This window comes from Carassius carassius, chromosome 27, assembly GCF_963082965.1.
Source record: "Carassius carassius chromosome 27, fCarCar2.1, whole genome shotgun sequence".
Classification (NCBI taxonomy): domain Eukaryota; kingdom Metazoa; phylum Chordata; class Actinopteri; order Cypriniformes; family Cyprinidae; genus Carassius; species Carassius carassius.
The window spans coordinates 2,041,023-2,065,832 of NC_081781.1; the positions used below are offsets into that span (position 1 = coordinate 2,041,023).

General features: G+C 35.4%; 3 protein-coding genes across 3 annotated transcripts in view; 2 read left to right on the plus strand and 1 right to left on the minus strand.

The window, feature by feature from the left end:
* Positions 1-4,217: 4,217 nt before the first annotated feature.
* On the plus strand, positions 4,218-6,210 carry LOC132107188 (NADH dehydrogenase [ubiquinone] 1 beta subcomplex subunit 1-like). The gene is made up of 3 exons (XM_059513430.1): positions 4,218-4,323; positions 4,812-4,956; positions 6,059-6,210. Exons 2-3 carry the CDS (start codon positions 4,817-4,819, stop codon positions 6,093-6,095), a joined length of 177 nt encoding a protein of 58 aa, XP_059369413.1. The 5' UTR covers positions 4,218-4,323; positions 4,812-4,816; the 3' UTR covers positions 6,096-6,210.
* Positions 6,211-6,562: 352 nt separating this feature from the next.
* On the minus strand, positions 6,563-13,082 carry riox1 (ribosomal oxygenase 1). The gene is made up of 15 exons (XM_059512073.1): positions 12,923-13,082; positions 12,055-12,195; positions 11,823-11,977; positions 10,634-10,733; positions 10,435-10,548; positions 9,911-10,017; positions 9,715-9,822; positions 8,845-8,879; positions 8,564-8,742; positions 8,280-8,384; positions 8,047-8,188; positions 7,197-7,317; positions 6,884-6,983; positions 6,718-6,804; positions 6,563-6,638 (listed from the first exon to the last, which is right to left on the minus strand). Exons 1-15 carry the CDS (start codon positions 12,992-12,994, stop codon positions 6,585-6,587), a joined length of 1,620 nt encoding a protein of 539 aa, XP_059368056.1. The 5' UTR covers positions 12,995-13,082; the 3' UTR covers positions 6,563-6,584.
* A 233-nt stretch (positions 13,083-13,315) lies between these two features.
* extl3 (exostosin-like glycosyltransferase 3) overlaps positions 13,316-24,810 on the plus strand; it is a 30,025-nt gene continuing 18,530 nt past the window's right edge. The window contains exon 1 of the mRNA XM_059512072.1: positions 13,316-13,493. The gene's annotated coding sequence lies outside the window, so the exon portion shown is untranslated. The remainder of the gene's footprint in view (positions 13,494-24,810) is intronic.

The following is a 24,810-nucleotide window of genomic DNA, read 5'->3' on the forward strand; positions in this document are numbered from 1 at the left end:
ATAAATTATATAAATATTTTATTTGACTAAGTAATTACAGTAATATTTCAGTCTTTATATATTAATAATTAAATTAAAAATAAGCAAAATAATAATGTTGTTATTTAGATGTTGTTATACATTCAAATTTACAGGGGTTTCCAAAAACACTGTGAATGTAAACCGAGACAACCATCACAGCTAAAATATAATGTGTACCAATAACCTGTTTTGTTTTGTTGTTTTTGTGTGAACAGATATTGCAGATCTGGAAAAAAATGCAGCACTGCTAATCTTATCATCTTTATTCAGAGAAAACATCAAGTTTCTCTTCTGTCTGGACAATGTAAGTTTTGATATGTCATATCTTTGTGTTGGTGGGGGTGAAAATCTGAACTTGAGTTCCAAACTGTATGACGTTCATCGTGAAGAGCAGATATTTGAGATGCCATCATTTTAAAGAATTGACAGCCGCGATCACTTGATTGCATGTAGCTCTGTGAATGTGATAACAAAATTAAATAAAAAATGTCTTGCTCTTGTAGAATAATGTTCTAATGAAGAATGTTTTACCGTATTTTCCAGACTATAATTCGTACTTTTTTTCATAGTTTGGCTGGTCCTGCGACTTATAGTCAGGTGCGACTTATTTATCAAAATTAATTTGACATGAACCAAGAGAAATGAACCAAGAGAAAACATTACCGTGTACAACCGCGAGAGGGCGCTCTAATGCTGCTCAGTGCTCCTGTAGTCTACACTGAGCAGCATAGAGCGCCCTCTCGTGGCTGTAGATGGTAATGTTTTCTCTTGGTTCTTGGTTCTTAATAAATGCAACTTATAGTCCAGTGCGACTTATATATGTTTTTTTCCTCGTCATGACGTATTTTTGGACTGATGCCACTTATACTCAGGTGCGACTTATAGTCCGAAAAATACGGTACTCTTATTGACAGTTGTTTTGTAATATCAGGAGAAATACAAAGATGTTAAAATTGAGAGAAGGCTGCTCAGTTTCTCACAAAAACACATGCACAATTTAAATGAAAGACGTGGAGGCAAAAAATCACTGATGCATTTTTTTTTTAGCAACCGGCCTTTAGATCTAGCATTCTGCATGCTTTAAATCAGATACAGAAATGATGTAGCTTGAAAGAATAGCATTTTTATTTAAATTAACAACAGAGAGAAAGTGAGAAACTGCATGTGTGAATAATGTTTGTGTAGTGTCTCTTCAATAATCAAGCTGCAAGTTTAGTTAAATCAAAAACAGTTTTTAGTTTTTCAGTATGCTATCCAAGCTATTTTATCAATGAATATTGCATTGATCCAAAGTTTCTGTGGTCATGATTGTTTGTGAGTTGCGTGTGCAACCTAGCCAGTGAATTGGCCCTTTCCACTGTGGTAAAAAAATGGTCAGTCACATCCCTTATTGTTTGGAAGAAAGTATGCAAGTTTCAAGTTATTTCACAAATAATTTATGTTTTCCAACTTGCAGGAATCAGTAAAGCCAACTCCGACTATAATTTTTCATGAAGCTTCAAACCCCCTCCATGCAAAAAGAGCCAGCATCAATATGGAGGGTGTCAACATTGTGAGCGCAGAAATGGATGTGATGGAGGCAATGGAGTGCCTCTTTGCTACTTATTTGCTACTTATTTCATATTCAGTGTGGAATACCCAAGTCACATCACTCACATGATGAATTTTGTTGAACAATACCTGTTTAAAATCTCCAGAAGCCAAAAAAAAAAAAACTGTCTGTCCCAGTGCTCAAAATGTATAATCAATTATCATAATACTTTGATATTTCGTGAATAGTGCTAATGTAAATTTGTAAATATGAGGTGTTTGATGTTATTCTGAAATGCTTATCTGAATTTGAATCTGTAATTACAAATCTTTATGAGTGATATTCATGTAAATTTGTAGATGTGAAGTACTTGATGTTCTGAAATGTTGATCTGAATTTTAATCTATGTATTCACATTCTTTATGAGTGATATTAATATGAATTTGTAGATTTGAAGTACTTTTATATCTGTATATTTCCATTGTGAGTTATATTAATATGGATTTGTAGTTTTGAGGTACTTGATGTTGTTCTAACCCTGATGGGAATTTAGATGAAGCTGTATATTTGCATTATTTATTAGTGATAGATTAATATAATTTTATAATGGACTTATTTTGTAATATGTAGATGTAGGTGAAACTCTATTTTCATTATTTATGAGATTTTTTAAATGGTTGGTGTTTTAATGTTGATTTGTACATTTAAAGCCTTGAATATTTGAAATTACAGTAGCATTCTTTCAGTAATAGTAATTATTTTTGTTAATATAAATAAATGACTAGGTCTATGCACTTTGGGTGTGCTTTTTTCAGTATTCATGGGTGTCTTTTTATGTGAATTACATTTTTACATTTTAGGGTCTTGATGTTTGTCAATTATATGAAATATTTAATCCGGAAAGGACAAAATAAATAATCATGAATGAACCCCTAAAAGGTTGCATATAGAACCTTTTTCCTGGTTACAAAGAACCCTAAAGGGTTCTTTTGATTGAATCTATAATCTATATAGAACCTTTTAGGGGTTCCAAATATGTAGCGCCTGATAGAACCTTTTAAGGTTCTATATAGAACCTTTTCTTCTAAGAGTGTATGTGTATTAGCAGCGTTTTCTCAAGTTAAAGAAGTTGTTAACATGAACATCTGCTGTTTATTTCTCTCGATGTACACTTTTATAGCATTAAAATGTGTATTGTTTCCTTTGGTTAACTGCAAATGTTTGTTTAAAATCTCTTAACTTGTGGGAGGACGCCATTGCACAGAAACGTTCTTTGTTTACTTTAGTTCAGAGGAAAACGCAGCCCTGAAGAGTTTTGTAAATAATAGCCTATAAAAGCCCGACATGCCAATAAAGCTTTGATTATGCTATGTGACAGGAATTTCTACTGGAAGTGCACTTAAGAGGATGAATTTAACAATAACTATATAAATATCCTAACCCTATAATAATAAATAGTAGAATTATAAATTAATAATTCGCTAGTTTCATTTGTAAATGAAAACACTCATTTATCACAGAACGTTAATTAGGTAAGCAATTCACGAATTGAAAGGGGAAAATAAGCATAACAATAAATATAAAAATATAGCCCTAATTAATATAATATTAATATCAATTATATACGGCCAGCCTATATGAATGAATGAATAAATGAATGATGCATTTATATAGTGCTTTGTTGTGTATTGTTGTGGTATTGCATCCAAAGCGCTGTACAATCATGTGGGGGGTCTCTCCTCAACCACCAGCAATGTGCAGATATATTATATATATAGTATTTTCCGGACTATAAGTCGCACTTTTTTTCACAGTTTGGCTGGTCCTGCGACTTATAGTCCGAAAAATACGGTAATGATAAAAATAATAATAGCCTTATATGAACATATATTACATAAAAAGACATGATCAACGGACTGTGGGATGGATAAAAAATATTTTATCAATCTCTGATAATCTCAGGTTGCTCTGGTCACCCTGGTGTGTTTATTCATTAAACTCGTGGCCATGACATTATCACGTTCCCAAGAATTAATATCTCGTGGCCACGGCAAAACTAAACCAAAAAGAGTCGAGTTTATTATTTAAATTTATTATTATTAATTTATGCCAGTAGTTATGTAAATGAAAAACGAATTCGCGATCGATATGAAATGAGTCGTAGACCTCTTTAATGATGTAAGTTATAGTTTATGAAGTGAATTGCATTATTTTACATTAAAACTAGCAGTAGCCTAACTCTGAACTAATGTAAACAAAGAACGCTTCTGTGTGCTGGCGTCCTCCACAAGTTAAGAGATTTTAAACAAACACTTACAGTTAACCAAATGAAACAATACACATTTTAATGCTATAAAAGTGTGCACATAGAGAGAAATAAACAGCAGATGTTCATGTTAACAACTTCTTTAACTTGAGAAAACGCTAGTTTCGCAAGCTCAAACTAGACTGACACGCAAAATAAAAGCAGCGTTGCAAATAAATTAATAGATATGACTATGGGAAATATTTATTGCAAAATCATTGCTTTCGCGCTGTTTCATTTATGTTTTGCAATTATTAATTTTTGTTTGCAAAAAGAAAATGTATTTTCCTCAATACTTTAATTTTCGTTTGCAAAACGTAAATATTTTGCGTATATATACGGCGTTAAATTGACTACATACAACTCCCTTCAAACGGTCTCGTTGATAGTTGGTACAGTCCAAAGCCCTCTAGCTCTTCCAGCTAATGCTACTGTGCTAATAGCACACAGAGGAAACTACCGGAAGGTAAATGACTTTAAATTCACAAATATTAAATTAACGAACGTATTTTAGGTCTATTAAACTTGATTAAGTGTTTATACGAGTTTTCTGTGGAAGTAATAAAATTAAAATGTGTTTATGTGAGGACGCTAGCTAGCATATAGTGTGGACACAGGCCCAGAGCAGTCACCTTCACACCAACACAAACATTTATGTTTGCTTTCATCATGGCATTTCTGTTTCGATGTTAGGTCAGTAGATATTTATAAGGATAGACTAATTTTTTATAGACATATATATTTGCAGACAGATCAATGAATGCTGCAGAATTGCTGTATTTCATTAGTTTTGATCATTTCTTTGACTCACACATTCATACACTACACATATATATACTGAGACATGTATAGAATACGAGTCAAACGTTTGAACACAATTCATTTATTCGTATGGTATGATCAAACATAAAAAGAAGCCGTTGTTAACTTATGTCCCTTTTCTTTGAATCACAGGCATTATGGTGAACTTCACAGCAGCGATTCGTGAGCACTGGGTCAATATCCTGGTCCCTCTGGGTTTCGTCATCGGGGTTTATCTGGACCGATGGAATGACCAGAAACTCACAGCATTCAGGAACAAGAGTGCTTTATATAGCAGGTCTATATTTAATATCTAGGGATATGCCAATATCAAATTTTTATGTTGTGATTAATGGCTCATGCTTTTATCACGGAATTTAGTTTATAGAAAGTGGTCATAATACAGTATAACAGGTTAAATAACTTTTAACCTGTAATAATGTAATTAAATAATAATTTTTTCCTAATAGCAAAAGTAACTGAACATTTAAATACAATAAATCAATATGGAAAAATATATTTGTTTTTATGTTTAACACAGATTAAAGTGCAAAATAATTATAAAATCCAATCGGTATCACTTTACAATAAGACCTCATTAGTTAACCATTAACATTCACAATAGCTATAGAAGTTATTAATCTTCATTAAAAAATACACATCTTATTTCATGGTAGCTCATTAAATAACACGGCTGCAACTTTCGATTTTAACATTGTGTTATTAAATATTGGAATACCTAAGATTAATGAATGTTAAGAATAATTTTTCATTGGCAGAATGTTAACTAATTAATTAACTAATGTTGATTATTGAAACCCCAGTGTAAAGTGTGAATGAACAATAAAGAATCAAAACGCTTTCAAACAATATCTAGGGCATGTTGTAGTCCAGATTAAAACGAAGAAAAAAAAAAAGTTTAAAAAAATAGCCTATTAAGTCTAAATATTTAAGTATTTGGCGCTGTGATGCACAACACATTTATTTATTTATGGGGTTTCCAGGGTAGGGGCTGCATTTTCTGCAGTTTAGCGCCATCTGCTGTCAAAGAGTGAATGTGCTTTCATTCAGCGCGTCTCTCACGTGTTCCTCATGTGCTTCTCATGGATGCTTGTTTACATCAGAGCATGCATCTTTTAGGCAGCATACAGCAGTGTTGTGCATTTTGACCAGTTGATAGGGAAATTATTCTTGAAATGCATTCCAAATTCTGAATAATTTGTAATATATAATTATTCATGGTATACAGAAGTGCCCATGATAACAGTATCGTGCATATTCATTACCGTGATATATCGCATTACCGAATACTGGCACAATAATATCTTATAAAGAGGTCTTAATACCAGAGTGCGTCTTTGTAAATGAATGATTTCTGAATCTGTAACTTGTGATTTCAGGGAACTGAAGCCCGGTGAGGAATACACCTGGAAGTGAGACTCCTGCAGTGATATTTATTGGACCCTCTGCCTAGAATGTGTATATTGTCTGTTCAGCCATATCTCTGATTACGAGCATGTTGGTGCAATAAATTGTGCATTTAATTCTGTAATGCCTTGTAGTTTTTATTTACAGCACATTAAGAATAAGTGATGGTCCAGTCCAAACTGGACTGTTATTAAATATCAAATTTGTCCTGATTTGATATGATTTTGCGGCATCAACTGTTTTAATAATTTCACATAACATGGCCTGTGTCTGTGAAGTGTTTGTCTTCCCAAAATTTAAGGATGGGTTAACCTCAGCAATTCTGTATATGCATTTCCTCCCACACACACTAAAATCAAACTTTACACAACTCTGTAACAAGACAAAGAAACCTAAAAATTACAAATACACTTCAAATTTAATTTGACAAAAAAAAAAAAAAGATGTAGTCAGAAAAGATAAGCATATGACACTCATTTTCTTTCTTTTTTCCAGTTTTTATTCAGCTGTGTGGATCAGTCCCTTCTCAAAGAGCAGCTCAGCCAGAGACATCTGCAAAATCAGATTCATTCATTCATAAAAGCAATTTAAACAGGTCCTTAAGGGCTTGAGTATAAAACAAATGCTGTACCTTAGCCTCCATTGTCTCACATGGTAAACTGGCCACAGAAACAAACTTGGGATATGAATGAATCAGAAACTCCATGGCATCAATGTGCTGTAAAAAACAAAACACGATCAGCCCTTAATGCTTAAAGTAAAAGCTGCAGTCATTTCAGACGAGAGTACGTGTTTACCTCCGCTTTCATCTCAATGCTCTTGGGCTCTTCTTTATGATAGACTCTGGAGTTCTCAGTAGTGTAGAAAACAGAGACTGTTTCTCCATCACCGCACAACCTATGAAGACAAATAGATTTTTATTTTTATTCTAGCATATGTTGTTAAATTAAAATACCACCAAACGGATGTATATCTTCATAACGAGTTATATTACTTTGTGGCACCGAAGTTCTCTTATCACATTCCATTTAGAGTGCAAATTCAGTATATTTATGCAATATAAGATTGACAAGTCTGATAATTGTTATAGAAAACAGTGTGTATTGGTACCTTGCAGCTCCAGCCCGCACGAGTCTGATTTGGGTTTGGCCCTTCAGTCGAACAGTCACATCAAGGGCCTCACCGTGTCCCCATCGAGCAGGAGCCCCGTACACACTGCTGGCCTTCTCCTCTACAAAACACACACACACACATTTTATTGAATGAATGTTTGAGCTTTAATCTATGGAAGGTAATTATCACATCCCTTACTTTATCCTTAAAATGTTTGAGTTCTTACAATTCTGATATAAGCTATGAGATACAAAAAGTCAGAATTGTGAGTTTACAGGCCAGGTCAGACTTCTATGAGCTTCAATGGTAACTGGATTAATATACAGTACTGTAGAAGAAACAACTACAGAACTGCAAGATGTAAACAGAATTACAAAGAAAACAATAATAATTGCATGATAAAATTTAGATAATAAAATAACTGCAAATAAAAATTTAGAGAAAAAAAGTCAATTGCGAGATTTAAACTAAAAATTCAGAGTCAGAATTAGGAGAAATAAATGAGAAAAAATAATTAGAATTTTTTTTGAAAAAGTAATAATTGTGAGATGTAAACTGAAAATTCTAAAAGTCAGAAATACGAGAAATAAATGAGAAATGAAAAAAGTGAAATAAAAAATCATAATTGTGAGATGTAAACTGAAAATTTTGAAAGTCAGAATTACGAGAAATAAACGAGAAACAAGAAAAAAATTAATTCAAAATAAAAAGTCAATTTTGAGATGTAAACTGACAAAGAATTACAAGATGTTACAATTACCTGACCTTTCAAAGAGGATATTTTAATGTGAAAAACCCCACCTGACCTGACTTTGATCTGTGTGTGGCGTGTTATTGTGAGACTCACCAGCACTCAGCAGCGGAGGAAGGCAATCGTGCAGGAAGTCTCTGGCTTTCTGATCCACAGCAGCATCGACTGGCGCAAAACTGACCAGTTTCTTCATCAGGCCCTCGACGTGTGCAATGAATTTGTCTCTTCGTAGGTCTTCCTGTTCACACGCACAAGTGGTTTCTGTGTCAGTACAGGTCAGGAACAAACAGAACAGAGCTTGTATATTAATAGAGTAGAAACACAAGGACCTTCTCAGAGTTCTGGACTCCCATGAACTGAAGGTAATCAAGCGGCAGTCCCTTCCTGAACTCAACGTCTTCCTCCATCGCAGTCTCCAGAGCGGCTGGCATCAACTGCAAATCAAATACATCCACTGAAGTCACAATCTAGCATGGAAATATCTGGTTCACATTTTAAACAGTAATCTGCATTATTTCTGTAATGCAAATAAATAAATGTAATACAGTAAGTAAATCACGCTGCATTTTCAAAATTCATCATGGATGCTTTTGGATGAAGTGAAGGGTCGTACTTTGAGGAGCAGATCTCCCCAGCTGTTCCTCTGGAAGGAGGAGACGGTGATGTGCATCGAGTGAGCGTCAGGCAGACAGTCGCCCTGATGAATGAAGCCACGAGGAAAATACAGCAGATCGCCAGCTTCCAGCACCACGTCCATGATGGGCTGCCCGATCTCGTCCTGACTGAAATTAGCTTGAGGAGAAATGCAACAGAAAGAGTGTTTACCCCCTTTTAAAGATTGATTCATAATCTAAATAATAAAACTCTTGCTTTGTGTGTAAAGTCTGTACTTACGACTAGACACTAGTGGCAACACTTCATCTTTAGATCTGAAGGACAGCAGAGGTGCAACAAGTTAATACTGCATCGCTTCACTTGGTGCAAGTAAAGATTTGAGTTTATTTATGGACAAATGACAGCTGAAGTTTAAAGGAATAGTTCACTCAGAAATTAAATTTTTATGGAAATGTCCTCACCCTGCAGGCTATCCAAGATGTAGATGAGTTTGTTTCTTCATCAGATTTGGAGAAATGTAGCATTGCATCAGTGTCTCACCAATGGATGCTCTGCAGTGAATGGGTGCCGTCAGAATGAGAGTCTAAACAGCTGATAAAAACATCACAAGTAATCCACAACACTCCAGTTCATCAGTTAATTTGTTGTGAAAGCAAAAGCTGCATGGTTTTAAGAAACAAATCCATCGTTAAGTTATTTTAACTTTAAACCATCTCTTCTGACCAAAACATGCTGTCTTCTCACATCAAAATCCACCAAGATATCAGTTTTGGCTTGTAAACGGTGCTTGATTGGTGCATATTTCTTAATAAAACGACTCTTTCACTGAAGAAAAGAATATTATGGATAGAGGACTCATATTTTAGCCGGAAACCATGGTTTGTAGACAAAACATGTTACTTTTCACCTTACAAGATGTTAACTGATGGACTGGAATAAAGTGGATTATTGTGATGTTTTTATCAGCTGTTTGGACTCTCATTCTGACGGCACCCATTCACTGCAGAGCATCCATTGATGAGCAATGGATCATTTCTCCAAATCTGCTGAAGAACAAACTCTACATCTTGTATGGCCTGAGGGTGAGAAAATATAACAAATGTTCATTTTTAGATGAACTACTCCTTTAAAGCGTAACTGATCACACACCGAGGGTTGTATACTCTCCAGTGCTTTTTCCCCTCCAACTGCAAAATGAACGCCTCAATATCGTCAGAGTGAGGAGCGAAACCCTGCGTCCCAGCTGGTGTCAGATAGCTGAAAAACATATTACAGTTAAACAAAAGCTGACAGATTTGATCAAATTCATGTAATAATAGAGTGCTAATGAGTCACTGGCACATACACGTTTGCGCCCGCCATACTCCCAAACTTCTCCTGAAGAATAGAGAGCACTTGCCACACGGCGGAGGAAAACGCTTGAGGATTGAGCATTCGGAGAGAACAGCCGCTCTGATAACAGATAACAGACAAAATCTGTGAACAAACTTCACACTTTAACAGTCAATTAAACCCTGAGGCTTAACAAATACGTTAGTATATGACAGTTCCTTCAATTTGAAGAATGCATATTATCACATTTATTCTATTATACCGCATAGTCTGATGTGGACTTTTAAAATGAAGTCTCTTCTGCTCACCAAGGCTGCATTTATTTAATCAAAAATACAGTAAAATTGTGAAAAATTATTAGAATTTAAAATAGCCATTTCCATTTGAATATATAGTCAAATGTAATTTATTTCTGTGATCAAAGCTGTATTTTCAGCATCAGTCTTCAGGGCCACACGATCCTTCAGAAATCATTCTAATATGACACATTTCTGATTGTTATCGATGTAAAAAGAACAAACAGTTGTGAAAATGTACCTCATAAAAAGCCCACACAGTGTATGGTAGCGCTCTTCCTGGAGGATTGTGTGTCTCTCTTTTTCCTTTTGTGTAGCTCGTCACATCCAGGTTCACTCCATACTGCACATCATCCTGAACAAAACACTGAACATCATTATATCTGACAGCAACATTAGATACATGCATTCCTTCTAAATTAAAGAAAAACACTGCTTACATTTCTTAAGATGTGGTCAAACTCAGCCGTCGAAAAGAGTCCTTTGTAATAGTCTGGATTCTGTCGCTGGATCAGAATCGGTTTCTTCTCCCAATTATCTCTGTAATGTGGAGAGAACAAGACCTGGAAATCATCTCTGATCCAAGTGACTTCTAGTGCACTTTGTGGATGAAATATTACATAAATATATGTGACCCTGGAGCACAAAAGCAGTCTTAAGTCACTGGAGTATATTTGTAGCATTGTCCAACAATACATTGCATGGCTTAAAATGATCAATTTTTCTTTTATGCCAAAAATGATTAGGATATTAAGTAAATATCATGATCCGTGAAGATACTTTGTAAATTTCCTACCGTAAATATATCAAAACTTAATTTTTGATTAGTAATATGCATTGCTAAGAACTTCATTTAGACAACTTTAAGGATGAATTTCTACATATATTGATTTTTTTTGCACCCTCAGATTCCAGATTTTCAAATAGTTGTAATATCAAATCAAATAGCCAAATATTGTCCAATCCTAACAAATGGAAAGCTTATTTATTCAGCATACAGATGATGTATAAATCTCAATTTAAAAAACTGACCCTTATGACTCCAGGGTCACATATTATATATTATTTAAATCATTCAATAGTTCAATGTTGATTTAATTCTATGGATGCTCCTTTCCACCACAGAACAACTAAATTAAATGGGATATTGTGACTCATATCACAAATGAGACTTTTCTGTCTTTCTTTCTCCTCAGAGATGCGAGATATAAACGTGAAATCAAGAAAAGAAAAGTCTGAATTTCAACTAGATATGAATGATATGAACTCAAAATTCTTTCTTGTTCTCACAATCGTGAGTTTTTATCTCACAGTACAGTTCAGACTTTTCTTCTCAGAATTCCCAGTTTATATCCGAGAAGAAAAGTCAGATACAAACTAGCAATTTATACATTTTCCTCAGAACTCTGAGTTTGCATCCTGCAGTTCTGATTTGTATTTTTTTTTATCATAATTGCAAGAAAAAAGTCATGAAATAAAGAGATGCAACTACCTTTTCAATTTATTACCTTGGCAGAAACAAGAGTCCATAAAATTCAGTTCACAAACATTGTTGTGTCGATGTTACAAAGCTCATCAATTGAGAAACCAATTAAATTCCACTATAAATGTGTGTTTGTGCTCTCACACCTGAAGAAGCTCTTGTCTGGGACGGGGTGAATGAGCCACTGGAACAGTCTGTTGGCTCTTTCTCTGCTGTTGTTGACCTTCGTCAGATCCGTCAGGAGCACATCAAGAGCTGGACTCTCAAATCCTCCACCGTCATGCGTCTCACAGTCCTTCTCCTGGAAAAACAGAAGATCACAAGCTTCAAATCTCCACTGATGCTGCAGTATCTGGCAGCATACGGTCAGACACTTACAGCCTCAGCCTTCTCCTTTTCACTGCTGCTGAATCTCATGCTGGACTTCAGAGGTCTCCTTCTGTTCTTTTTATTGGGTTTCTTCTTTGGTTGGATGCCATTCTCCTTCCTTTTGATTTTCTTCGCTGGCGGAGACTTAGCCTGCGAGGCAAAAGTCATGCAATTACCGTACTTTTACAGCTCTTACAGAAATAATAATACCATGGTATTTTTAACAATCCATCCTGGTATGAGGGCCCAATACATTTTCACGAATAAAGACTAATATTATAAATAGTAAAAAATATAATATTATAAATAGTATTTAGTAATGTTTCACTGTACAAATGTTAAAAAATAAATACATTCCAAATAGTTTTTTATGTGTATTTATTAAAAAATAGATTTATTTTTAATACGTTAATTACTGTATTTTTTTTTACCTAACATAGATGAACTTATAGATTTATTACAACCAATCTTTAAATCAGTTGCTTATTTATTTTGATAAATTATTTAGTAAGTTTAATCTTATTTTTTTTTTTACTTTATTTACACTGTTTGACTAACATTTTTCACACTCCCTGGTTTGAAAACCCCTGCTAATATTGAGTAACAATTGTTTGAGTGATAGTGTATACTAGTGTTTTTAATGATTATTATATTTACATGCAATATTATTGCAATATTATTTCAATAGTAGTTAAAGAATGCTGTTTTGTTAGCGAGAGAACAGAGAAGTTTAGTACACTGTATAAAAGTGTAAACTGATTTCAACGTATATATTTATTATAGCGATGAGCTTGATCTACGCACTGAAATTATGGTTACTTTCCTTCGCAAAAAGTTTTTTTTTTATCATGCAATCCCACATATCCAACATTTTTACCTGCACTTGTGGTTTTGCCCCTCCTGATAATGACTGATAAATAGATAACGCGGACATGTGTTTTCTTTCCATGGTTCAGATGTTAAAAGCAAGAAGACACCGACACGTGAGCGCTTTCCTTCTGCTGGAATCAATACAGACAAACAGCGCTCACGCTGCCATCTACAGGTTTGGAGTTGCAAATGCATGTATAACAATTTCCTCAAACTATGATCCGCCCTTGTGTGATATATCAAACACACAAATAGACGGTAATCAGTAAATTATTATTTTTATGCTGATATATTACCGAAAACCGAATTTGCAAACGTACTCTCGCGCTCTCCGCTCTGAACGCTAGATGGCAGCACGCGCACGCAACGCCGCTAGAGCTCTCAGGCTGCTATCGCGCATGCGCACAAAGCCGCTGCTGTCTGCTGGAGCGCTACGCGTTTTGCTGCACCTCAGAGACGGAGTGTTTTCAGTAGCCGTTTACCGAGACATTTTTGTCGGTTACCGACACCATGAACACGCTGAAGAACTGAAGTTTACGAGCACCGACGCCCGTTCTGATTGATGGATTTATTCTGAGGTAACGTTACAGTAAAATAACGGTTGTGTCGTTCGTTAGCGGGTCGGTTAGCAGCGGCTAACATCAAACGGACAGATGCAGAAAAAAACACTAGTGATTTCATCGTAAATAACACTCGTTTTTGATATGATTTTAGTCATCATAATGCCCTAAGAATAATAATAATATCGTTCCTTAGCTGGAATATGTTTTTTTAGATCTCTAACGTTATGTGTCTAAAGTGAATCAGTGTCAGTTGGTCATTTAAACGACGCGCTGAACAAATCAGACAGACTCACCTAAACAAATAATATCAGACACACACTGGATTTAAATATTAGTATTATTTAATCTGCTCACCAATATCAGACAGATTTTAATCTTGAGATTACTTTATGACATCTGCACTTATAGATAATATTCATCACCCTCTTGTTATGAATGTATTATTTCTGATCTATAAGAATCGCTCTGATTTGTTATACCTGATTAACTTATTAATATCAGACACTTTTCTGCTATCGGTTCTGATCAACAATACTGGTCACTCTAATCTGGTCATTAATCTATAACATCTGATCAGTACAATAGTATCAGACAGAAACTTATCTGATTTATAAATATGAAACATTTCATCTGATTATCAATATCCAGAGCTTTCTAAATTCTAGACTGGTCATTAATTGTTTGATCTGCTTAATAATATGCACCATTTCATTTGATCAGCAGTATCAGTATTAAAACTGCTATTTAATTTAGTAATTCATTTCTAACATCTAATACAGTCAGCAATCAGCAAAAATTATAACATCAACTGATATCAGATGTATTAGACAGTGATGTGGTCTATTACGATATCCAATGTGAGATCCGTTTTTTCTTATCATTTAGAATGTCTGACATTGATTTTGTTGATATCAATTTTGTGATCTTGACTCAGAATATGAGAATTGTTCTTAATCAGAACTTGACTCTGAGATCAGAACATAAACCAGACCAGAACATGAGTGTGATAATGTGTGTCTATTCACATATTCTGAATATAATACGTTATAATTATCCATGAATGATCATTTTATCAGATCCCCATGATAATATTGATTAGATCCGATCTGTAGATCTGCATCTGGTATTCAGAGTCGGTTCAGCCGGTCATCCGTGTGATGAATTTGGAGGAGCAGATGTGTCAGTCGATGATGAGTTGTGTTGAGGTGGTCAGTGATTATTTAGGGTGCTAAATGAGTTGTTTTCCTTCTAACCCATCTGTGAAGATTATAACTCATTGCACATTTTATTTGTGAAGGAAAATAAAGATATTTTGACTCTCTGCCCTGATAATGGGTGACCATCTGTGCGATGCAGTGCCAGTTCAGGCGTGACTAAAACAAATACTAAATCACCAAACCATTTTTATAGTCTAACAGCTTTCATTTTAGGTGTCATGTGTTTAAGATATGTGGAGTCTTTAGTTTTGCATTTATTTGTATACTAAAGAAGCTGCTAATCTTAAAAGTCTTAAATGAATGCCTTTAAAAGGTTGGAGTAGAAAGTCTTACATTAATAAATTCATGGCACTGTATGCGATATCTTTCTCAATATCTAAATTTTTCTGAGACCATTAGCAGATATTTGTCTTGGGTTTAAAAAAAAAAGCCTTCATTAGAAAGCCATCTTGTGTTAGGTAATTGTGTGTGTGTGTGTTTTAAGTAAATGCATTGTGACTTTGAAAAAACTATCAAATTTTTTTTTTTTGTAATGTAATCAGAAGGCACAGTCAAAATAATTTCCATATTCTAGTAGTTGGGAGCAGTTTTTTGGGAAAATGTGTTAAAGTAATGGAGAGCTATTGTTCAAATTCTGATGTGTTGCTAATAAAACGTGTGCAGATTTTCTGCTTCTAGACAGTGTTAAAGGAATAGTTCACTCAAAAATGAACATTTACAGAAATTTTCTTCACCTTCAGGCTATCCAAGATTATTTCTTCATCAGATTTGATCTTCATCAGACTTGTTCATCAATGGATCTTCTTCAGTGAATGGTTGCCATCAGAATGATTGAATAAATCCATCAATATGTCTTTAAACTTTTGCGTTTGGCTAAAATACAAGTCCTCTATCCATAGTTTTGTAGTTTACAAACCAAAACAGATCTAAACATGTTGGTGGATTTTGGTGTGACAGGACAACAGGGAATTAACTTTTTCACTGGAGGAAGCATTATTATGCATTATTTAAACTATCCCTTTAAAAAAGTCTTAATTTGACCTTTTTTAGAAACCAGCAGAAGCCTTTTCTAGTCTAAACTTCATGGAAATAAACGTGGCTTTTCTGTTGTCCTGGGTCATTGTTGGTACTGTAGTCTGCTTTCTGATTTTGAGCATAATGCATTAATTCCCGGCCAGTGAAGTAACAATCACGCTGGCTCTTCTCCCGTTATCAGTCACTGTCCAGCGGTGTGGATATGCTGAGGTCTGGCAGCTGTTACTAGGGTCTTAAGATTTTACTGGTGTTAAATCTGTGATCCGGCATAAGGCTGGGAAAGGGCCTGTTGCTCTGGATGGATAACGCTGCTGGGATTTGACTTATTTTGATCTGGTGCTGAATATGGCAAATGCCATGTGGGAATTTGTTGGTTTGTTTTATTGCAGTGAATTCGGATAGTTATCTGAATAGAGCCAGGTTTCCCTCATCACAAACACACTGATGTTGGGAAATATTGCTAATAAATGGGCATTTTTTAGAGTCTCATGACTAATTTCACAGATCTATTTTGAGTTCTGCTTGACAGAGCTGTTTCTGTGTTGAAAAAAACTGCATCTGAGAAACTTACTTGCTCTAATTGTGAACAAAGCAGCCACTTGTCTGTCCAGTTTCTTCCTCCTGTTTCATTTGAATGAGTTAAGTCTGAAATAGTTTACTTCAGTCTGATCTGAATTAAATTATTAGTTTCTGATGTTATCTGTTTGAACCTGATGTGCCCTATTTCTTCACTTAAGTGTGAGTCTGATTTGCTCTGTTTTGGTGCTCGGAAGAAGCTAATATATCATGCCATATTTCCTGGGCACAGACTTCTGGGTTAGATGTTCCCACAGAGTGAAGCTGAAAGTTTGTTAGCCATATTCTTTCGGACAAACTACATCAGCTCTAGGGTGTTTGAAATGCTTTCATTAATATATATTTTTGCCATATGCCAGGAAGGTAGAGCAGAACTTTCCATCTGTTTCTCTTGCTCTCTTATTTGGCCATGTCATTGTTGTGAACTATCGATTGCCGGTTCTGGCCTAATTAAGATGACTGTACACCTTACACTGCTCAGAAAGTGGACATGATGCATTATGCAGATGTTTAAACTACTTCTTAAGGTTTCAGAGTGGTTTTGTCCTGGAGGCACGTCAGTCCTCATTTATGTAATATAAAGCACTTATACTTGTGGAAGCGCAGAGGAGAGACAGCAAAACAAAAATTTGGTCATAAAACCAGGATTTGTAAAGAAAAATGTCAGAGGATTTTGATATAAGCCAAGAGGAGACTGGTTTTCTTTGGCTAAAGTAAGGAAACTTTGCTTCCTTTGCTCCTGTAAATAAACTCACGAGACTAGCATATCTCACAGGCGCATGTGAGACGCATGCATCCTACGTCATCCACCAGAACTCCTTGCATGTATGACAGCCAGTGGAAATGAGAGAAAAGTAGGGCTGGACGATTATGGCCTAAAATCAAAACCTCGATTAATTGAACATTTTACCTCGATTACGATTAATGAACGATTATTTTGTTTCGGTTTTGTTTTTTTGCCCTCATAGTTCACTGACAAGGTTTGTACTGTAAATATGATTGACTATCAGCAGTTATTTTATCTATGTTCATAAGATTTCTTACTAGGGTTGGGTATCGTTTGAATTTTATCGATTCAGATTCCGATTCTGTCTGCTTATCGATTCCTAGTTTCGATTCCAGTAAGATAAAAAAATCCAATATAAAAAAATTAAGTCAAACATTTAGATGTCAAACATTTTTACAAAGCATTCTGTTGCAGCTGAATAACATGAGCAAAAATCAGCAGCCTACAAAACACTGCAAGAGGAATTTTGCCTGTGATTAAAAAAATACCATAGCAAAAACAACTAGATTAATATAAATTTCAAATATTAAAGTGTTAAAGACAAGTAAACAGTCAGTAATAAGATAGGAACAAACAAATCAATTAGCAATATCATAAATAAATACATACAACAACAAAAAATTTCAGGTACAGAAACTAATTAAAAGTTTAAAAACACTGCATAGTTTTTGTTTTATAAATAGAATAAAGATTAATCAAGTAAAGTTATTAAATATATTCAGTCAAGATCAGTGAATGATTTACTTTTGTTCTTTGATTAACATTAATGACAGGCAGCGTGTTTATCAGGCTGATGTCTCTTTAATCAAAAATACTGCACATGTGTTTTCTTTCTCATCTGTTTATGAATCTGTTCACGTAAGACAAAAACGGCTGCGTTTATGATGATATACTGATGTAGTTTTCTGTATCGTAGTTTCGACTCGGAACAACCTTTTCTACAGTGAAAATACACAGAACAGTCCGAGAACGGACACAAACCGGGAACCCGCAGCGCGACCGCCGACCGCTGCTCTCTATGCACGCGCTTGTGCTTCATGTGCGCTGCACACAAACATGCTATAATACGTTTTGAGATTCTAAGATACTTTAGTGATAAATCACAGGACAGCGCTGACAACTAGTTTCTGCGTTCCTCTGTGCACGCGGTCTTCATAGCTACTGTTTATATGAGTGTTCGTGCCACAGTGCAGCTGCGCGAACATGGTAGCTCGATGTAAGAATACACATCCGAATCATCTAATCGCTTGAATGTCCAAACCATAAAACAAATACAACTGACAAAGTTTAGTGAAGACGCAAGGCTCACCGCTCACGCGCCATCAGTATGTGTTGAACCGGCTTTCACCTCCGTGTTTTGCTTTTATGCCACTGACAGGCAGAGTCATGTGGCTACACACGCACTAGTATGCTTTTAAGGGGGAAGTTTTAACAGGATTAAAAAACCGAGATAACCGACATGGGAAAATTACGTCGGTTGGAGGTTATGAATTTCGGTTTTGATTATTTTTCGATTAATCGTCCAGCCCTAGAGAAAAGTGTTTATAACGTTCGAAATATTGGTATGTTTCTGTCAAAAACACATGGATTTGCTACAGGAGGCCTTTATTCACCCCCCCGGAGCCATGTGAGGGACGTTTTATTACGGATGGGCGCACTTTATTTGATGACTTTTAGACTGTAAAAAAAAAAAATGCCTACTGCCTTTCTAACGCTTGGCAGAGCAAGGATAAATGTTAAGATAACTCCGAATGGACTCATTTGGAAGAAGAAAATCATATTTGATTTTTGGGTGAACTAAACCTTTAATAGAATTGCTTTTATTTGGGTTTTGCTGGACTAAAAAAAAGTCAAAATTTATCTTGTGTAATTTCCTATTTCATTGTCAGTTTGCTGAAGTTAGAAGCCTCCCAGGTTGTCCACACAGACAACAATAAGCAGAGAAACACTATAGTATGGTCACCGCGGGTTTGATTCCAGTGGCAGGTCTTCATGAATCTTGGTATTAAAGGTGTCAGATGGTGCTGAATTATGTAGCTTCTGTTTTTTCTTTTTCACTTTTTCCTTCATATATCAACTCTCTTGGAAATGGAAAAGAGAAAACCCACAGAGTGTGTAGTCACATTGAATTAAAGTGCTAATTATAGAACGTGGAGCTCCGCATCTGCGGCTGCAGTCCAGCTCCAGGCTAATGGATGTGTAAATGAAAAGCTTTACATCTCACTAGCAGTCCAGCTCGGCCATAATGGAATCATTCAGGGTGTGTCTCTGTACCACAATATCAGGTGATCCCTGTTTTCTACCTCATAAATGTCAGAGGGATACAGGCAGGAAAAGGTTGTGCTTTGGTGCTGGTGGTGTTGCTTTGTTGGTCATTCAGTGTTTCTGTAAAAAAAAAAAAAATGTGAAAAACGAACAAAAATACTGATAAGATGATAATCATACAAATTCTACTAATAAGAACAATATAAAACGCTCTAAGGATTAATGAGCTACTGGGTTCATGGATATTAATCAGGTTTTGTGCGTTCGCTCAAACTGATTTGCTGAAATCAGTACAGGGCCGATAATTGAACATGTTGTAGAGATGACGCACGTTATCTCTGAAGCTCTCAATCAGAGTGTTTGGTGAGTGTAAGTATATCTGTGTTAAACTTTTACTTGGCCTCCAATTCACACACTGGCTAGTAAAATCGGAGGATTTATTAATCATTGGCTAATAGACAATCATTTAGTCGCCCCCAGGAGTGAAGATTTAGTATGATTTAGATTTAGCATGTGCGAGTGATTAACTCGCAATGTAGAGGGCTGCTTCTCTCTAAAAGTGTGTCAGAAGAAACAAAGGACATTACATTTTCACAGCTTGGAGTAGGCTTAATTGTGTTTTTTGAGATTCATTTATCAGTGATGTTTGCCAAGTCAGGCATTAATATATTAAAGAACACAGATCTATTTTATTTTTGACCAAATTCAGTATTTTTCGGCTTTGATTTTTTTGGATTCCATTTAGGGATGCTCTGATTGACCGACTGATAATTGCTTTGGGATATTTGATCAGTGGCCTCTAAGGCCAATCTCAAAAAACCGATCTCAAGCCTGCTGTGTGAGGTTTGGCATGACATGCAGCAGCACCATCTCAGTCTCTCTTTGGCGTGGGTGAAAGAATTATATTGCTGTATAGTGAGGTATAATTCATATTTCTTCATTATTCATTCTTCAACTTATAAAGTAATTTGAAAACTTTCTGTGAGACATAATTTCACAAACAGTGTGAGTGAATCATCGCTCCCGCAGTCTCTTTCTCTCTGAAAATGCACAAATAAGCAAGCAGCACAGCTGACACAGGAATTATCACTCGCACTATCGAGCATCATCACTAAAGTTTATAAATGGAATTTCTTTTTAATTCTTGCCAGTGTTTAAACCATTCAGTGCTTGTGAATGTTTCAGAAAAATGTCAAAAAAGAAGACTTATAAAAAGTCTGCTGATACTGCGTTCTATGAACGGCGATCAGCCTCAAAAATCCTGATCGGAGCACCCCTAATTCCATTTTTATGGTTAAATAGGGCTGTCGCGGTTAAGAAATTTCCCCTGCGGTTATTATGGGTGGCTCAATAGCGCGATATGCGGTATTACCGCCGTGTTTTTTTTTTTACATACCTAATTTATCCTGATTTTGCTGCATACAAAGCTCTATCGTTGATTTATGTAGCATATATTGTTGCTTTTTTAACTGACAGAGAGACACATTTTAAAACATTTTTGTTTATTGTTAAATGCCAAACAGCAACAAGAACATGCGTTTTCCAATACATTTTTTTAAGAAATCAAAGAGTTCTAACATGTAGTATTACACGTATTTGCTCGCGACTTTGGACAGCAGCGGAAATCTAGACTGATTATCGCGCCACCACTGGCCCACCAGGACAGTGGATTCGCGTTGGAGTCGATGCACTCCTCGTTATCTGCTCACGCTCTCTTGGGTATGGGCACTGACGCGGAGGTTGTCCGTGACTTCAGCAGGTATGCCTGTTACTTTCACGGCTGTATTTTACAGATTTCACAAAGGCTTCAGCTACTCCTAACTGTCGGCCGGTCTCAGCTGTTCTTTTTGATGTTGCTCCGCGACCTGATGCTTAAGTGGGCAGCTGCGCTGGATGACAGGGGACATTCTAAAACGTTTACCGTGAAAAATGCTTAACATGGCTCAATGTACTAAGACAGTGATATTAACAGACCAAACTCACTAAAAATCATACTAATAAAGTATACCATCTATAAAAAAATCAGATGAGCCCTGAATATGAATGCAACTCGTTTAATAACACGTTAAGCCTTTTCCTCCCATAGAAAACCGTTATAAGAAAACGCTTAATGTACAAAGACAGTGATTTTTAAAAACCAAACTCACTAAACATTATACTAATAAAGTAGTATACGATGTACAAAAAAAACAGATGATCCCTGATTATGAATGCAAGTCGTTTAATAACACGTTAAGCCTTATGATGGTTTTCTATGAGGAAAAAAAGGCTTAACGTGTTATTAAACGCGTTGAATTCATATTCAGGGATCATCTGATTTTTTTTGTAGATAATTTCCTTTTTAGTATGATTAGTGAGTTTGATATGTAAATATCACTGTATTGGTACATTAAACCACGTTAAGCGTTTTAGAATGTCCCGATGACCTCAAATTAGATCACAGGAACCTTTTTGCAGCAAATTTTTTGCATATCGGCTCATCTATATTCGCTGTCTCGCCCTTTTCATTGGGTTGAAAGCCAAAATGTTCCCAAACTGGCGACATGACATTAGGTTTTGGGACGAGATCAAGCGCCTCCCATCGTTTCAGCCGGCCTATTCAAAACAAACGAAGCACCATAAAGCTACAACTGCTCGCAAGAAAATTACAGTCGTAACCATATTGTATCATTAATTTATTTAACATTGAATGCACAGTGACAAATTGAAAAAAAAAAAAAAACAAGGCGGCCACAGCCTCAAAAAAAAAACAAAAAAAAACTGAACACTGCGGTTGCTGCGGTTTCTGCGGTTGCTATCTTTCCTCTGCGGTTTGCTTGTCAATAGCGCGGTACTACAATATTGCGGTTATCGCGACAGCCCTATGGTTAAATAAAACTTTAGTAGTCAAAAATCTAATTAAATAAAACCACGAAGATTATACAATTTAACAACAATTTATTCAAATAAAAAATTTTATAAAATCAATTCTATTTTAATTTTCCCATCATTTGAATTTTTCTGAATTCCATGATTGTTATAATTTTAATAATTGAAAACCATGTGGAATTAAATTCATAAAGCTTTTGTTTGTATGTTGGTTTGTTTGTTTTACAATTATTATAATTATTAAATTATTATTATTTGTATTTTGTTTTTTGTTTTTCTCCGAAATTCAGTGTTGTCTGTTTTATGTAAATTTATGATTTAATTTAAATATATAAAAAATGGTGGTAATCATATGAAGGAATAAAACATTAACAGTTTCTTCAACTTAAACCAAACTTTTATTTTGACAGTTTGTCATGAAGATCTTTGAGATTCTTTGTATATGATGTGATGACAACATGATTGAACCTGAACTTGAATGACACCTCAAATTATGTGAACTGTTTTATAATAGATCAAACTTATGATTTTGACCAGGTATTTGCTGAAATGAGCAAAAAACAATATCTGTCTAATATGAATGTCATAGAGACTAACAATAGCAACCACATAGTATCTTGATAAATAACACTTTAGCAATACATCAGCAACATGCAGCTCACATTTATTCAGATGTCTACTTTTAATGAGCCTTTACATTTGCAATCTTGATAAATTTGTTGTAAACTATATTCAGGCATGAGCATTGCAGTAGTTATCTTAGCATTTTCCCCCAGAAGTGGGTTGTCATGCAAGACTAGATAACAAATGGCAAACTCCCATAAACAGCCTGAATATAATCGAGAAATAATCAGGCACAAGATGCTTCAGTCCTTCTTGTTAGTGCACCTCACTGTGGATTTATTATCCCCACATACCTGTGCTCCGAATCTTTATCACTTGATTTATTTATACGTAGTGTCTGTCTCCTAAGAAAGGGATTGAGATGACTCCTCCTTGTAACTTCTCTTGAAGCTGCCTGTAGGCAATGAGAATTGGCTGTCAGCTTTCAGAGCGTTCCCCTCAGCTATTGAGCCTCAGAGATGAGATGGAATGGGAATAAAACATCTGGTTTGAATCTCTTACTTCTTTCCAGTTGCCTATAAGTTAATTAGGATTAGTGTATTTCAAATCAAAATATGTTGAAAATATCATTCTAAAGGTTGACCAGATGATATACTGGGCTTTTAGGTTAATATTGCCAACAATTCCTTGAGCTATGGTAGAGGATGAGATTGTGAATCGTCTCTCTTTCTACCTTTCAGATGACACAATTTAAATGTATGCACCTAAAAATAAATATATGCGTCCTACGTTTAATTTCTCATTAGACATTCCTCTCTTATTATGCATGAAATTCCAACTGGTATCAAGATGCAATTTTATGATTTGGAAGTATGTACCAGTACTGTTAGGAACTCAAAAGTATGTCCTTTCAGATTCCCAGCAAAGTACATACCTTTAGTGCAGAGCAGAAGTGCGCAGAGTATGCAGGCAGTCTTCATTGTAGAATGTCTCACTTTGCCTTATTAAAACTGTCCTTGCATTTAGTCGAAGTGTCATTCACAGGCAAATCTACTGGCTGGAGGGTTTCATCTTCTGAGAAAAAAAAAAAAAAAAAAGCATTACTCGTTCCTCTTACAGTCTTCTGATTGCAGGTGGGGGACATTTCAGAGTAACTCTAGCTTGGTTTGTGTTGCTGTGCATAGATAATTGTGTATGGAAGCGTTATCATTTATCTCGTGGGCCGTTTGCTGCTCTGTTTTTGGTAAACAACTACAGAGCTGTGGCCTCTTTTGATAATCAACCTATTTTTAGGGCCTTTAAGCCTTTTTACATTGTGACAACGTTATTTTCATAACAATATAAGTTTTTCAAGGTTGTAAGTAAAACAGATTACTTACCAGTAGGGGTGTAACGGTACGCAAAAATCACGGTTCGGTACGTACCTCCGTTTTAAAGTCACGGTTCGGTTCATTTTCGGTACAGTAAGGGAAAGAAATGCAAACATTAAACTGCAGGTTGTTTATTACTATAAACTTTTTTTTTTACAATTTGTTTACACTTTTTTTAAATACTTTTTAATAAAATATATATAAAATAAAAAAAGAATAAGAAATAAAATACTGCTGCAAAGTTCTCCACTAAATAAAATACTCTCAGTCTCAAACCAATATCATATAATAAAATATAATGAAAAATGTAAAAAAATAAATAACTATTTACAGTGCAGCATTACCAATCCCAGCTTGTATGCCTGCTCATATTTAAAAAATATATATAACTTTTCCAGCATCAACAGTTTCAGTTTTTAGACCTGCTCAGATTTCATTATTGCGTTGGACCGATCGGAATTAAGAGCAAAGGTCTGGTCAAATGCCGACGGGAGCTGCGTTTGAATTACAATCGTTTTTTTCCTAGTTGTAGTGATGTTCACACTCGCGTGATGCCTTTTGAAAACCTTAGGCCGGTGACACACTGGCATATTGCACCTGTCAAACATAGTCTATTTTGCCGTCAATTCTGTTGACGGTGTCCTTTATCA